Source organism: Selaginella moellendorffii, unplaced genomic scaffold, assembly GCF_000143415.4.
Source record: "Selaginella moellendorffii unplaced genomic scaffold, v1.0 SELMOscaffold_36, whole genome shotgun sequence".
NCBI classification, from domain to species: domain Eukaryota; kingdom Viridiplantae; phylum Streptophyta; class Lycopodiopsida; order Selaginellales; family Selaginellaceae; genus Selaginella; species Selaginella moellendorffii.
In genome coordinates, this window is record NW_003314297.1 from 149,540 (window position 1) to 164,755 (window position 15,216).

General features: G+C 40.9%; 3 protein-coding genes across 4 annotated transcripts; 2 read left to right on the forward strand and 1 right to left on the reverse strand.

Annotated features, from left to right (window-relative positions):
* Positions 1-179: 179 nt before the first annotated feature.
* On the forward strand, positions 180-2,723 carry LOC9653127. Its single transcript, XM_002977933.2, has 5 exons — positions 180-453; positions 507-1,201; positions 1,258-2,184; positions 2,239-2,506; positions 2,560-2,723. Exons 1-5 carry the CDS (start codon positions 180-182, stop codon positions 2,589-2,591), a joined length of 2,196 nt encoding a protein of 731 aa, XP_002977979.1. The 3' UTR covers positions 2,592-2,723.
* An 8,094-nt stretch (positions 2,724-10,817) lies between these two features.
* Positions 10,818-12,453, forward strand: LOC9653128 (serine/threonine-protein phosphatase PP1 isozyme 1). 2 transcript variants are annotated; one of them, XM_024683130.1, is made up of 4 exons: positions 10,818-11,016; positions 11,294-11,853; positions 11,920-12,141; positions 12,204-12,453. In XM_024683130.1, the coding sequence occupies exons 1-4, from the start codon at positions 10,839-10,841 to the stop codon at positions 12,216-12,218; spliced, it is 975 nt and encodes a 324-aa protein (XP_024538898.1). In that variant the 5' UTR covers positions 10,818-10,838; the 3' UTR covers positions 12,219-12,453. The 2 variants fall into 2 exon arrangements, with proteins under 2 accessions (XP_024538898.1, XP_002977980.1); XM_002977934.2 differs by having other exon boundaries at positions 12,207-12,453.
* Positions 12,454-12,708: 255 nt separating this feature from the next.
* Positions 12,709-13,882, reverse strand: LOC9657813 (xyloglucan 6-xylosyltransferase 1). Its single transcript, XM_002978106.1, has 2 exons — positions 13,298-13,882; positions 12,709-13,248 (listed from the first exon to the last, which is right to left on the reverse strand). The coding sequence occupies exons 1-2, from the start codon at positions 13,880-13,882 to the stop codon at positions 12,709-12,711; spliced, it is 1,125 nt and encodes a 374-aa protein (XP_002978152.1).
* Between the last annotated feature and the right edge of the window lie 1,334 nt (positions 13,883-15,216).

Here is a 15,216-nt window from a genome sequence, read left to right on the forward strand (position 1 = left end):
CAACATTTATAAAATAGTAATGCACATTTGGTCAAGAGAATGTCTTTCAAATGTGGAGTTGATCAAACAGTAAACATAGCTAAACTTAGCAAACCTCTTGAAATGGCATCAAATTTGCCAACCACCTAGCAATTGCTAGTAACAGTCATAAAAACAAATTAAAGAATGTTAGGGCGGAAATGGATTTACTCGCCCCGACTACGAGCGTTCGGCGCGTCTTTGTGCATCCCGCGAGGACGGTGGTTCCACAGGACGTGCCCATCTCCGCCAATGTGTGCGAGGTGCCATCTCGTATCACAGATCAGAGCTCTTTATGGGTTTGGCTCAAGAATCTCCATCCCGATGTGGAGTCGATCTACAGAGCAGGATCGGCCATGTGGGTTGAAGTTAATGAAGTGTCCACCAGTCCTTTGCCGCCCTCGTTCACATTGCATGTCCGCAGAGCACCGCCAGGTATTCGTGTAGAATTTGGATGTAGCTTGATGCTTACTCTGCTTGTTACTCAGCTCCATCAAGTCCATTGAGCTCAACTCTTGCCAGCATTTGCCGAGATGCGGTAGCAATGGCTACCGAGTTGATAAGCTCTTATGGTGTTCATGGACAACATGAGGCTCTTACACTCCAGGCTCTCTCCGACCCTACTAAAGAGAGCATCATCACGACCATGGAGAGCGCGGAAACGGTGGCAGTGATGGGCCGACAGTGCATCAGCTCACTTATCACTTTTATCCGGGACTCGACCGTCAGGCGCTCTAAGTTTAACTTCGTGCTCGGATCAGCATCGTCTGGAAAGACTTACAGCGTCCGTGCTGCGTCCCTGTTCCTCTTTCTGGAGTTTGTTTCCTCGGCACACGGAAGGCTGATGCACGTCAACGGGGAGGAATTTTCGAATTATCCAGCTTTGACGCTCATCCGCTCGCTTGCCTTGGGTTATCACGACAGCAATGCCGCTCACTACTACATTCAGAACCTCAAGGATGACAAAGATGCCAATCAGGTGATCAAGATCATGCAGAAGATAGTTCGGGGTGATAACAATAGAAGGCTTTATCTGGTGCTGGACGGTGGTCCTGAGATCTCTGCCGAGCATGCGGTTTTACTCCGGAGTATTGCTACTTTTGGTGCTGTAGTCTTGTGCGGGAAGTGGCAAGAGTTTCTGAAGGTGCAAGATCGCTCACTTTTCATCAACGGCGGATTCAACGTAAGCTCGATCTTCATGCTATGTTGCCTGTACTAAACTCTATCTGCTTGATTTAGGAGGTTGAAATAACAAACTACTTGGCATTCGTGAAGGCCGACGCTAATACTACAAAAGAAAGTATTTGGTGGAAGACTGGCTGGGTTCCGGGATTGGTTGCCACCAGGAGCGATCGGAAGTACCATGAGACTCTTAAAGGGTACATCCGGAATCTACCTTCGGAAGATTGGCCCCGTTTCTCCAAGCTCATCTCGAAAGGAATTCTTGAGGATGATGGCGATGACGACATTTTTGCAGAGCAAGCCACCGGGCTGTTCTACAGGGGTGCTGACGGAATAGCGAGATGTCTCTCAGAGCAGCTTCGTTCCTACGCAGCAAACCAGTTCATGCTCGTGGCAAGTCTAGTGGATAAGGAGCAGATCGATGAGCAGATTCGGCTGTGGACATCAGTTATCCAAAGCGATCCCGGTATTTGCTCACGAATTGGTCTGAACATAGAGCAGGCATGCATTCTTGTGGCCCGATACAAGCAACCCGTCATAGAGTATGACCAAGATGCTTCTGTGACCATAACTCCGGCAGCAGTCCGCCAATTTCGTGGGAGCTTTACAATGGCGATGACCAAAGGGATCTCCGTTGCGACGCTTTTTCTTCCTATTCATGGGACTGAGAAAGGACTCGATTGTTACTATGTTGCATATTCGCACTTCGTAGTCATCCAGTTTGCAACAGGGGCTCGAGCGATTGAGGATCACAACCATATCAGGCCGAGAGCACGGGAATTGTTCGTCTCAGATGACAAGTCGAGGTCGCACGTCCTGGCGTGGGTGGTATACTGCACGAGTCATTGGTTTGAGACAAGGAAGCTTGATGTGGCGGGAGGTGTCTACCATGAGGTCTATCTTAACTTCGGGTGCTTTGACAAGATCTTAGCCTGTATCGACGAGAAGCTGGAGAAGCTGCGGGATGGGAAGTACGGTGGAGAGGTAATCAGCTTTCGCTTGCAGTTTTATATTATCTCATTTATTTATCTAATGCAGGCAAATCCTAGATGCTGTGTTTGTAATAATCAGGAGACTGTTGAGGACGCGCTGTGGGTGCAGTGTGAAAACTGTGAATGCTGGTATCATCAGGCTTGCGAGGATTTGAAGGTCCATTGCCAAGGTTGCTTGGAAGTTGCTCGGAAGAAGGAAGCCAAGAAGGCAGCCAAAGCCCAAAAGGAGCAGGCTCGAAAAGCAGAGGAAGTCCTAAGGGCAACTGTTGCAGCGGAGGTACAGGAGGTGGAAGTGCATGCAAGGGACAGCAGAGGTCAGTTTCATAAATTGGCATGCTCACTCCTGAAGTTCTTTTTGCTTTTGCAGCCAAGAGGAGGCGAAAAAATGCAAGCTCGTAAAATGCAATAAGGAAATGGTTTGTAGCCGGCAGGACTGTTGCCAGGGGTCTCTGTTCTGATGCTAAACTCGATAAGAGACAGATTATAAAAGCGTTAGCATTTTGACCACGCTCTCCTCTCTGTACACTGGGAACAAAAAATGCATCCGCTTTGCTAAAGATTGATCGCAGCAGTGTGTCTCTAAGACACCTTAGCATAGCAGCATTACAGCACATCTGTGAGAGGTGGGCGACCAGATGATGTCGTAGGAACTCACTCAACACAAGAAGCGACCATTCAGATTTTTTTTTTCAGCTTACCTCGTCACTGCTATTGCTGGCCTCCAGGATCTTGTTTGACTTTTAACACTCCCACAAACTTCCTCTCATCTAAGCTTTAGGAATGCTAGTATGATTTAAGAACCTGCCTTTCCCGAGCTTCAAAGTGCTCCATGCATGACTGGGCAAAAGGTACCCTAAAAAGAGTTTCAAGGTTAGAGCATATTTGCTACTTTAGTATATTATTTTTATATAAGTTAAAATATAGTTGTGTAATATATAAATATAAAATGCTACTTTAGTATCTTGGATGATTGAAGGTTTACAGTTGATGGAGATTGATGAGTCTGATGTGCCTTTATATCCATAGTAAACAATCCATTGAGTATGTACAGACACGTCTCACATCAATCCAAACATATGAGAGCACTGGCATTCAAGAAAACCAACATGATAATTGCGCACTCGCCCAAGCCCTAAAAAAAATTCCTCACTTAATATCTCTGCCGCAATCAAAGGCGGCAGCCCTAGTGGCCTTGTAGAAATGAGCTCCATCGTTGTTCTCTTGCTCCAGTTTTTTTTAAATAATAAATACAACTATCAAGAATAAGTAAGAATATTCCTTAAAACCTAAATGTATATTCTTGTGAGGTGCTTCTTTAACTCCAGATGTCCTCAATTGTAATGTTATTTTTTGTCATCTCTGGTTAAATTTGGTCACCTATAATTGTCTGAACGCTCCTGGATCAAGCTCCAAGTCATGACTTCCATCCTTGCTGGATCGGGAATGACATTCATCCCAGTAAGTTTTTGCCATATTTCTGGTCTTGTTCTTATGTGACGAGTCGAGAAGCTCCAGGGATGTTGTCAGTGTCTCGGGGCTCTTATTGTTGCCGAGCAAGGGTTTGACGTATCACTGGTCCTTGATCAGAGGCCTGCTGATCTCATGTGCCATCTCATGACGTTGGGATTGCGCTGGCAAGCAGTGTGGGGTTTGATTATTTTCAAATTCTTTGGCAGGAGATTCTAGCGTAAGAGTGGGCTTCGTCGCAGCATTCTACGGCACCAAGGATTGGGCCTGTGGCGCACCATCCTAATGCTGTTCTTGTCCTAGAAAACACCATTTTTTTGGCCTTCAGTGATCCTCCGAGCTGGAACAGCACAAGCGGGCCATCAGATCGTCCCAGTTTTCGATCCAGGCAAGGGCAGCTGCAAGAAGCTTCCGGTGATGGATGGCAAGCCATCCTGGAGGGATTTAGCATGGACGAAGCGGGTCGTGGTGGATAGTATAGGCAGAGATTTTCTTGCATGCTTTCTTAGCCACTCACCAAATGTCTATTGTAGTTGTAAACATTATTTTGTTGTATACCTTAAGTAAAATTATTCTAAAATCCTGGTAAGATCCATTTTGCTCCAGGGAATTCATCTTTTATAAGTGTTTTTATTAAGGTGTTATCGATGAAACCTGTTAATTGTGAAGTTACAATTCTTTGGACTAAAAGTATAGATAAGATATACAGTACGAGGTTATTTGTGCAAACAACATTATATGCCATTAGAATAAGTTAATTTGAAGCGAGATGGATTTTGAATGGTAATCTAACTTATTTGTCATATTTTTGTAATGCTGTCAGTTCTGCAGGAGTCAATTGTAAATTGTGGGAGTGTCTCTTCTTTTATTCCAGCAAACAAAACTGCTTGAGCATGGTGTGGGGGTATTATCAAGAATTAATTTATGTGCTTGTGGTCCATTGATGATAATAAGATCATTGATATATTAACTATTCAATATCATGGTATGCCATCTTTAAGTTGCATGATATTCATAGTTAAAGAGAAATATAGTTAAAGAGAAATAAATTACACTAGGCTAGTGAATAAAAGAACCTCATTGGAATACTTACTATATATTTCTATATACAGGTGCCAAGATTTTTTCTAGTAGATTCAGTGTAAATTCTTAGTTGAAATCACTAAACAGAATGCCTTTGTTTTGATTATGCTATTCCAAGGAACTGCAATGTGTTTGAACTTTGATACGTATCCATGTTTTTTGTGTTAGTAAGCACACTCTACCAGCTTTACCACCAGAGAATACAAGGCTTTAATTTGGAAAATCAAGTGGGACTTCGGAATACTTAACTTAGACTTCCTCTTGGTTACTTGAATGTGTAAATGTATTGAACATTTCTTTGTAATTATTGAGGCCTCCAACCCCAAAACTCCGCCAATGAGATTTGAACTCAAGACTTGCTTTATACATAGATTAGGTTTTTAGATTAGTTTCGGGTTGGAAAAAATTAGTTTTAAGAGTTTATATAAAAGTAGGGTTTGAAGACTTCAAAATGTTTAACACAAATTTAGCTTTTATTTTAGTATTTTATAAATAGTTTTGACGTCTAATCCTCTTCTTTAACTGTAGTTAATTTTTGATACTCTTGCAGAAGTTATATAAAGTATTAGAGTAATCTAATATAACACTTCATTTGTAGCTCTAAAAAATTATTTAACACAAAAAATAGCTTTTTGGTTTAAAGATAAAGATTGGTATACCAATGAAGTTTAATAGTATGTGGTTTGAGTTTTATAATTTTCTTAGTCAAATCAAAATTGAATCACTAATACACTTTAACACAATATATCTATGAGAAAGTTTTCACTTTTCCCTTCTACAAATGCACTAAGGTGTTTCATCATTCATTTGACATAAAAATCACTTGCATAAAGATAAAACCTCCTATTTTATATTCCTAGAATTGATGGTGCTCATTGGTAAACTTTTCCACCCTATCTTGAGTTACCTACAAAATTTGTTTTCACACCATTAGAATCTCATCAAGTTATATGATTAAATCAATTATGTCTAATCAAGTTTGTTTTAAACATCCTTACTTAAATGGAATTTTAACTTCAATATTATTTTGAGATGCCTTCCAAATATGGAAAAGGAAAGATTTAGTTTGGTTATATTGGCTATTATTGTAGGCAAATTACAATAATGGAAATATATCCTTCACTAACTAATTCACACATTTAGTCTATTTATCTAAGGATGATTTTCACTCAAGAGCTTCAAAATCATTTGTATAGCCTTGCAGAACTTTTTAAAATCCACTAATGAACTTTGAGTCTCAATCACTGATAATGTCATTTGGCAAACCAAAATTAGAAAATAACTTCTCTAAATAAATCATAGCTAAGTCTTCTAAAGAACCAACAATTGCCTATACTTTGCTAAAATTTATTATAATTTACATTTGCTCCTTTTGCCTTTGTATTCATAATAAACAAATGATAAAGTATATAGAGATATTACACCAACACTCTAAGGAATATGTAAAAGTTATAAAAGTTCTAAGACACCTCAAGCTCCTCCAGCGCAAGGGGCAGAAGAGGAGCATGGTCATCAACTCAATGCTGTTTGAGCCCAGTTGCAGCACTTGGATGAGCTTGTTGGCTGACTGTGAGAGGCACTTGAAGGTGGAGTTGGGCAAAAAAGCTGCAGATTAAGTTTTTAAGATGGAACCAAAGAATGCATTAGCTTACTTGATGTTTGGGAAGATCTACATCAAGCTCCTCCAGCTCAAGAAGCTTATGGAGGACAGGGGTCTCAAGAGGCGCTGAGTGGTAGTAGTAGTAGTAATAGTAGTAATCTTCCTCCCTCCACCACCACCACCACAACAGACTATTGCTATTCTTCCTTGTATGATAGCAAGAAAGATCCATTGACTTTGAGACCTCCTTAACTATGAAGCTGGAAGAACCGTTTTACGAGTGAACTCGATCGAGAAGCGTAAGCTTTTAGTTGAAAGAACTGAAATGTATATAGCAAAAACTCAACCTTCTTTGTGTACAGTTACAACTCCTTATTTTGGAAGAATGCTTCTACTTTATGAATTATAATAACTCTTAATTTGAAGGTGTTATATTGTGTTGATTGCAAATATGTAACAATAAAATTGAAGCTTGCAACTTAAAATGGCAAGCCTAATGTAAATAAAATTGATGCAATTAAGTGTATCTTGGTTTTGCTTGCTTCCCGAGAACTTAAAGAAGTTAGTTTATGTGTATAGCAACACAAGAGTGGTGAATCATGTTGAAAGTGAAGGAATGAAATTCCTAGAAATCAATTTTGACACAATTGTCATCGAACCACAATGTATGAAAATTGTTAACATGTAAACTAAACTTCAATCTCTTGATATAAAAAATTTAGAGATGCAAGTCAAACAAGATCTTCTAAATAAGGATGTAAGGATTGTGTGAAACATAAATTCCTAAGCCCTAAAGTGGAGCCAAAAGTGTGCCATATGATAGTGGTCAAAGCTTGAGTTTAACAAGTGTAACATATCTAGATAAAAAACTTTGACTCGAAAAGTCAAAAGCAAAAATGGAAATTCTAACAAAATTCTCAAGAAACAAATATGAAGCTATTAATGAATGAGTCTCTAGAAAGGGACACAAGAAGGATTGACACATGTGAACTGCCATGACATATAGAACTGTTGGGACCGAATCTGAGATAGAGTCCAAGATGGATCTAAGATTGAGTTTGAGATAAAGTTCAAGACAAAGTTTAAGACCAGGTCTAAATATTAATATAAATTGTGGGGTGAAAACCCAAAGCGATCGTCCCCTAAGGGGGTTTTAAAAGTATAGTAGGGAGAGTGTGGGGGTTAAACTTCAGTAGAACCAATTTGGCGAAGAAAGGCTATTATGACTCAAGAAGGCTACACCCACGTTGTGGGTGACAATATAACTATTAAAGAGTTTAAGGCTAGAGTAAACATAAATAGACAAATGGGATAACATAATAAAGTGTTCAAAAGTTGGGTTTAGCTCCCCTAAGAGATCGTGTGGTCAATGCTTTTAATTCAAGAGTGGGTGGCACTATCTACTTGGATACCTAGTGTGGCTTATCAAAACCTCACTCTAGCCATATAGCTAGAGCACTTAAAGGTAAAAGGTGGGGGGAGTACTCACAAGGCATATGTAAGGCTGTAGTGTTTCAAAATCTTATTCTAAAGTCCTGGACTGTGGAAAAAAAAAAGAGTAGTTCTCTTAGGTAGTGACTAAGGACATAATCATATGGTAAGGAAGTCTCAAAGGTCAATGGGATTTAATAGTCATGCTTTTAGGCCTTGACTTAAGGGTGATGTTAACGAGCATAACAATGGATGGAGAGGGATTTGGTAGAGACTAAAGAAGAGATATTGTTGAAAGGTGTTCCCCATATCTCTAAGCATCCTAAGGATGTTAAGGTGTGGTCATGGTATGACCACTTATAGGCAGATAACCCAATCTTTAAGAGACAAGGCTGTGGTATGTTACTAATGAGATAAAGGTGAATGAACATAGCCTTAATGTAAAGATTGATGTAAGTAACTAAAGGGAATAACTTGAAAAATGATCTATAGGGTTCAAATATAAAAAGAAAAGGTTCATGATAAAAAATGCACCCCTTTTTCAATCTTTAAAATATTTAAGGTTAAGTGTCCTTGTGTTTGAATAATACTAAGTTGGGTGACTTCCAAAGAAGTCCAAATTCAGGAGTTTACATTTGGTATCAGAGCAATCTTGGGTTCAACTCTGTTAGTTGGCTAGGGAAATCTCACCACATGTAAAATTGACATCTAGCAAATTCTATTTGCCTCTAGCTGGGCTTGACCCAAGGGGTAGCATCTTGATTTTAAAAGTATAATAAGGATAATGAGGTCTAGGAGAAAAAATTCTCTAATGGTGCTTCTAAACTAGCTTGAGGTTGGGATTGAGAGTTAGGGGCCTTGGGTGGGAGTGAACACAAATTCAAGCAATGTTAAAGAGGCCACCAAGTGCTTAAGAGCAACTCCCACTCCAAGAAGGAAAATTGATTGTGGTGCTTTCTTGGTCCTCACTCCTTTTTATGGATTTAAGCCTTCCCTTTGGGATGAAAGTAGGGGAATAAAAGTATTTATATTGGGTTGTTAGGCTATGGTGTTTCCCCTTGGGGTCATGAAGTAAGAGATGCATATAATGCTTGGGCTTTAAAGGGTCTTATGATTAAATCTTGTTGTACCAAGGGATGTTAAAAATCTAAAGGCTTGGTGTGCTTAAATGCTTATGCCTATAAGGAATGTAACCGAATTTTAAGTTTAATCTAACCTGGAAAAGAGGATTAGGAGAGAATTTAGGAATTCATAAATGGATAGTTAACACTCTATTACTTGTGTAGTGAGTAGCTAAAACTAAGTAGAACCAAGTAGGAATTGGTGCAATAGGCAGGAACCTTGGCAAAGAAATTTAATTAAGGCTAGCTTGGATAGACGAGGTAAGTTGGCAAATTGGAAATGAAAAATTTGTGGCTTACAATTGATATATTAGTAGTATTTTTGAATGTCTATAAGTGAATTGGACATGTGAAGCACTTGGACCAAGTGCAAAGGCAAAATAGCATAAATGTTATTCACAAAGCTAGCAAGTCCCCAAGTTGGGAATAGAACTTATGGAGATTGTGAATGAGACTTCTCCAAGTCGTCAAAGGTATGGTTAAATGACTATAATATAATGGAAAAATTAGTCATTTACAAATTGTTGGAAGATGCCAGAAATCTCAAGGAAGTTGCCAAAGATGTTGAAGAAGATATAATTTCTAATGCTTTAGTTTTTTTACTTTTAGTAGTTTGGTTTTTTTTTTTAAAAAAATTTAATCAAAAAAAATTTATAAACTGATTGGCCATTCAACACTTCACAGCCAATCAATAACCATGATAGTGATCCCACAACCTCTACTATGATCCATTTCTTGCCTAGAGATTCTTCTTGGCCCTCCACTTGGATGTACACCATGCTTCCCTATTGCTGAGCATGGACTCCATGAAGAATCACTTCCACTATCTTCTTGGTGATGCCACTCCATTTATTCCAATGCAAGTTTAGCACACTTTTTGCTACCATCTCCATTGAAAATGTGGATGTCAAGGTTGTTATTATCCACAACAAGCTTGAGGTCTCCAAAGTGACCAGCCCCCATATACATGGCCTCTATCCAGTCCTTATTCTTGAGAGATATCCTTTGGCCTGGAACCAAAAACTATGCTCCAACTTGGTGAGCACCAACCAGTCAGCAGCCCTTGCAACTCAAAGTAGTCATCTTCTAGGTGCCAGAAGTACTTCCTTGGCTGGCTGTGTGCTCCTGCAAGAGCAAAGCATCCACCAAGCTTAGGTCTTCAAGATCCACTCTGGGAAGTAGAGATGTAGGTGTCCTTGTGCTTGGCACAGACAATGCTGAAACTTGGAAGGTCATTGACTGCATTGCTCACCCAGAAGCCTGTGATGGAGGCCTTGTCCTCAAGAAACCTGCAAGCTTGGAGCTCCATACATGAACAGGGAACTCTAAGCTGGTGCCTTTCAAGTTTTTCTTTAGCAAAACCAGTGTGGTGTTGGCCGCTACAAGCTCGTCCCGGCAAGCCAGTGATGGAGCTGGCATTCTCCTCCAAGTCTCACTCTTGATCAAGTAGAAGCACAGGAACTCTTGATGCATTTGAAGGCTACTCCAAAGCCAAGACCTGCCACCTTTTGCCCCTCCAAAACAAATCTCAAGATGGTCGTGTTGCCTGCGTGAATGATCTTGAGAGGATAGAGGGAGAGCATGCCTTTAGAGTGGACAGTGTGGCCAAATCACGCAGTGACATGAATCACAGGAATATTCCAAGACTATTCCATAGCAATATATTTACATGTATTTTTATGAAAACTTTTCCCTTTACCAAACCTGGGCTAAGCTGGCTTTGGAAAATAAACTATATGGTCAAAAAGTATAGCGTTTGCAGCCCATTATTCTAATCAATTAACAATGATTATAGTGACTAGTCTAAATGACACTATGCTTAAGAGCCTAAGCTAACTTCAAAAATATCTAACGGAATATGCTGTTTCGTGACCGCTTATTTTATTTATTTCCGTTTGGGGTTTTTGTAGGGCAACGTGATGGTGGAGCCCTAATTTTCGATCGATGGATCCGGCAGTGCTCGACGATTTGATCGGGCGGCTGCTCGAGGTGCGCAGTGGCCGCCCGGGGAAGCAGGTCCAGCTCTTGGAATCGGAGGTGCGGCAGCTTTGTGTGGTCTCCAAGGACATCTTCATGTCGCAGCCCAATCTTCTGGAGCTCGAGGCGCCCATCAAAATCTGTGGTAAGCTCCGCGAATGAGCATTGCGCTCAAGTCTAGCAGAGAAGTGGACTTTGAGGTTTTGTTTTCTTTTGCCTGTTTATTGTCTTTGTTCCACTTCTCTTTGTTTGATCTGAAAATCTCTCTTTTTTCTCGTCTAGCAGAGAGGTGGACTTCATTTCTTTTTGTTCGATCGTTTCCTTTTGCCCGTGTTTATTGTCTTTGTTCTATGGCATAGCCACTTGCTCTTTGTCTGAAATTTCTTTGGTTTCTCACGAGAAGATTTTTCTTCGTGTGCTAGGTGACATCCACGGCCAGTACTCGGATCTCTTGAGACTGTTTGAGTATGGTGGCTTTCCTCCCGAGGCCAACTACTTGTTCCTGGGTGACTATGTTGATCGTGGGAAGCAGAGCTTAGAGACGATATGCCTGCTTCTGGCCTATAAGATCAAATACCCGGAGAACTTCTTCCTGCTCAGGGGTAATCACGAATGCGCCTCCATCAATCGTATATATGGCTTTTATGACGAGTGCAAGCGCAGGTTCAACATTAAGCTATGGAAGATTTTTACAGATTGCTTCAATTGCCTCCCGGTGGCTGCGCTCATCGACGAGAAAATCCTGTGCATGCACGGTGGCCTCTCTCCCCACATGAAGACCTTGGATCAGATCAAGAGAATCCCCAGGCCCACCGACGTACCAGATTCCGGTCTCTTGTGTGATCTTCTATGGTCCGACCCCGACAAAGGTGTTGACGGCTGGGGTCAGAATGATCGAGGTGTCTCATTTACATTTGGTAGCAACGCGGTTGCGGAGTTTCTTCAAAAGCAGGACCTCGATCTCATTTGTCGAGCTCATCAGGTATGATGCTCGTGAGTTCTTTCTTTCTCGTTGCTTTGAGCCCCATGTCTGCAATAACAATAACAGGTGGTGGAAGACGGATACGAGTTTTTCGCCAACAGACAACTTGTGACGATATTTTCGGCACCCAACTATTGTGGGGAGTTCGACAATTCAGGCGCTATGATGAGCGTTGACGACACACTAATGTGCTCGTTTCAGATACTTAAGCCAGCGGAGAAGAAGCCTAAGATGTCAACTGGCCATCCCAATCTAGCTAGACCAGGAACTCCACCTCGCGGATTAAAGGTGCGTGTTGTCATTATAAGCTCGCTTGTCAATTCTCCTCAAAGTTTTCTCAATGTTATCAGCAGGCAAGAGTGTGAGTTTGAGATTAGGAAACGGGGATTGCGCCATCCTCAATAAAAGACGTCGCGCTATTACTTGGTCGTGATCAGTTAAGCGAGAGGGAAGTTACTGTACAGCAGCTTTGCGTAGCGGCACTGTGGTCACTGCTGGTGGTGCTGCTGGTGGGAATCCAATGAATGACAGAACAGTGCTTGATTTGTATGTTTGTTTTTTTCTTTTTATCTGCAGTTTTCTCGAGAAGAGTTTTACTTATACGAGCAAAAGGCTCAGCACCTCGAGGCTGGACAAATCGGGATGCTTGAAGCCGTGAAGAGCGTAACAAAACAAGTACGTTCTAGATTCGTGCTCAGCTCGATTTTGTCTTGGTTCAAGAGCTTGAGATGGCTGTGCTGGGATGTTGCGAGGCCACCTGTGAGTCTGCTTTTTTTTTGTCTCTTGGAGGATTGAGGGTGTCATGCAGGATCCTGAGGTAGCTGGTTTGCTAAAACATCTTCATTTGATCACACACTACAACAAAGCAGACGACTCCACCACCTCGAGGCTGGACAAGTCCGGATGCGCCATTCCAGCGAGAGCCAGCACCTGGTTATCGCCAAAGTTATACGCTCGCCTGAAGCTCTCCACGCACCGCGCCGACTGCGACGTCGCGTACTCCCCGGTGCAGAGCTTGCAGCCGCAGAAGTGCGTGACGAATGGCCACTTTTGGCGATCGCCCACGTTGCCTCTGGCCGCCATCTCCTCGAAGCCGTCGACGATCACCTCCCAGAAGCCGTGGAGAGCGTACCCGGCCTCCAAGTACGTCCTCCTCTCGTGCTCCGTCTTGTTTCGTCTTAGGAGATACGCCAGCGCGCTCTGATCGTCCGCGGGCCAGTTCCTCGGACGCGTCCTGAACTCCCTGTTCAAGATCTCCGTGAGATGGTGCCTGCGCTGCGGTGAATCCGGCCGGAAGCTCATCCACTTGTCCAGGAAGTTGCGAGACCACTCGGTGTTTCTGATGAGGAAGATCCCGGCATTGAGGCCCAGCCAGTCCGGATCGTCACCATAAACCTGTAAGATCAGATGATCACTGCTTTCTCTTGCGTTTGAATCTACGTACCTTTTCCCAGTATCCAGGAATGATCATGTCCTTGTTCCAGCTCTCGTAAGTTTCCAGCGGGATCACGAACGACATATCGGTGAAGAGCGCGTCCGAGTCCATCCACATGAACCACTCGACGTGGGAGTTGACGAGCATGAGCCTCTTGAGCAGCGGATAGCGAGCCCAGGTTCCAGTGAAGCCCGGCTGCCACGACTCGAGGCTGTACCACACCTTGCACTGGTGTAAGTTGCAGTAGTCTACCTTGTTCTTGAGCGACATCATGAGGAGGTGCGAGCCTTGCCTGGTCTTGCACGAAGTCGGCTGATCGGCGGTGACCAGGAGGAACTTGAGCGGCTCGGGTGGTGCTTGCTTGAGGGACTTGAGCATCCGCATCCTCGAGTAGAGGTCGGAGTGTGCCGAGGCTATGATCAGGGGAGCTGGACGGTCTGCTGCTGCTGCGTCATGCTTGGACGATTTTGATAGAGATCGAGACGGATGATCGATCGTGGTGTCCTGCAAGGTTGTGAGGAGGAGCACGACGATGAGGAAACAGGCTGCGACGAGGAGCAATCCAGCGAGCAGCGCCGGTGGTGAATTCGCCATTTGAGTGAAGTGAGGCCTCGAAGAAGCTATGCTCGTTTCTTAGTATTTCTTTCCCCGGGCATAGAATTTGCGTGGTATCATGCATTCGGCCCTTCCGGGAAGAAATTCTTTTCCTTCTGTCCAAAATCGGCGCGAAAATGCGCCACCGCGGGCGAGCGCTCTGTTCCTGCCGCCACCGCTGCTGCTGCGAATCGATCGGTCGAGGTATCTTTTCCATCCATCCAATGTAGGATGCGGTCATAGCTTTCCTCGTCTTCCTTCCACCAGGGCCTTTTCCTCTTATATTTTTTGACCAGGATTCAACAATACATTAAAGAAATTAATTTGTAATAATAAAAAATTAATTTTTTATGTTGTAGATTTTGTATTTTTTATTTAATTTATAAATATTAAATATGAATTTATATAAATATATTTACCATTTTCAGTAACTGGTTATACTTATTACCAAAGTTCAAGACAAATCTTTTTACCTTTTTAAAAAAATTTTAAGTTAGAAAGTCAATTGCTTTTTTATTCATTTTTTTCAATAGTTTATAAAAATTTTAAGCTCTTAGAAATATTTAATTGTTTATTATTTTAGTATAAGTTGATTAATATAAAATTTTAAATAAGCTATTTATACATAATAAAATTAAATATGATAAATTTTAACTACTATGGAATCACTATAAAAGTTAACTTTGTAAATAAATGGTACAAATAGTATTTCTTTGATATTCAACTGAATTCACAAGAGCTCAGAAGTAGATTAATACAATTATCAGTATAAATAATAAAATTTATTAAAACAAAATTACTTTAATCAAAATGTCATAAATTCATTTGGCATCTAAAGTTAAAATACCAAATCAAAGTATTATTTTTAATGAATGTGCATCCAAATCTAAATTTAATACTAATATATAACAAAATAAATATTTATATTTTATTATTTATTTTTAGAAATTTAAATTTCCTATGTATAAAGTTATCATCACCACTTTTATATTTCTAATGCTTTTTATTGATGATAAAAATATAATTCAATGAATTTGAAATCATTAAATCAACCTCATTTTTATTGTAAACTGTGTAATATAAGTGTTTTATTTACAATTTAAATTCTATTATTATATTTTATAAAATACTAAAATTACATAGTGAAATTTTATTTTAAATGTATATATATATATAAAATTTACTACAAGTCCCTTCAACATATTTAGTATATTGAAAATAATTTAACAAAGTTAGACTTATTGTAAAAATTTGGTTCTTTCCTAGATGGTATAGTGGTATATGCATAAGACAAGGGGCATATTTAATATATATTTATAAATATAAAAATTCAT

Coding starts and splice junctions, on each gene's coding strand:
- LOC9653127 (XM_002977933.2), top strand. CDS start 180: ATGGATTTACTCGCCCCGACTACGAGCGTTCGGCGCGTCTTTGTGCAT. Junction 1,202..1,257: donor TCATCAACGGCGGATTCAAC/GTAAGCTCGATC, acceptor TGCTTGATTTAG/GAGGTTGAAATAACAAACTA. Junction 2,507..2,559: donor GCATGCAAGGGACAGCAGAG/GTCAGTTTCATA, acceptor TTGCTTTTGCAG/CCAAGAGGAGGCGAAAAAAT.
- LOC9657813 (XM_002978106.1), bottom strand. CDS start 13,882: ATGGCGAATTCACCACCGGCGCTGCTCGCTGGATTGCTCCTCGTCGCA. Junction 13,249..13,297: donor TTCCTGGATACTGGGAAAAG/GTACGTAGATTC, acceptor CTGATCTTACAG/GTTTATGGTGACGATCCGGA.
- LOC9653128 (XM_024683130.1), top strand. CDS start 10,839: ATGGATCCGGCAGTGCTCGACGATTTGATCGGGCGGCTGCTCGAGGTG. Junction 11,017..11,293: donor GGCGCCCATCAAAATCTGTG/GTAAGCTCCGCG, acceptor TTCGTGTGCTAG/GTGACATCCACGGCCAGTAC. Junction 11,854..11,919: donor TCATTTGTCGAGCTCATCAG/GTATGATGCTCG, acceptor TAACAATAACAG/GTGGTGGAAGACGGATACGA.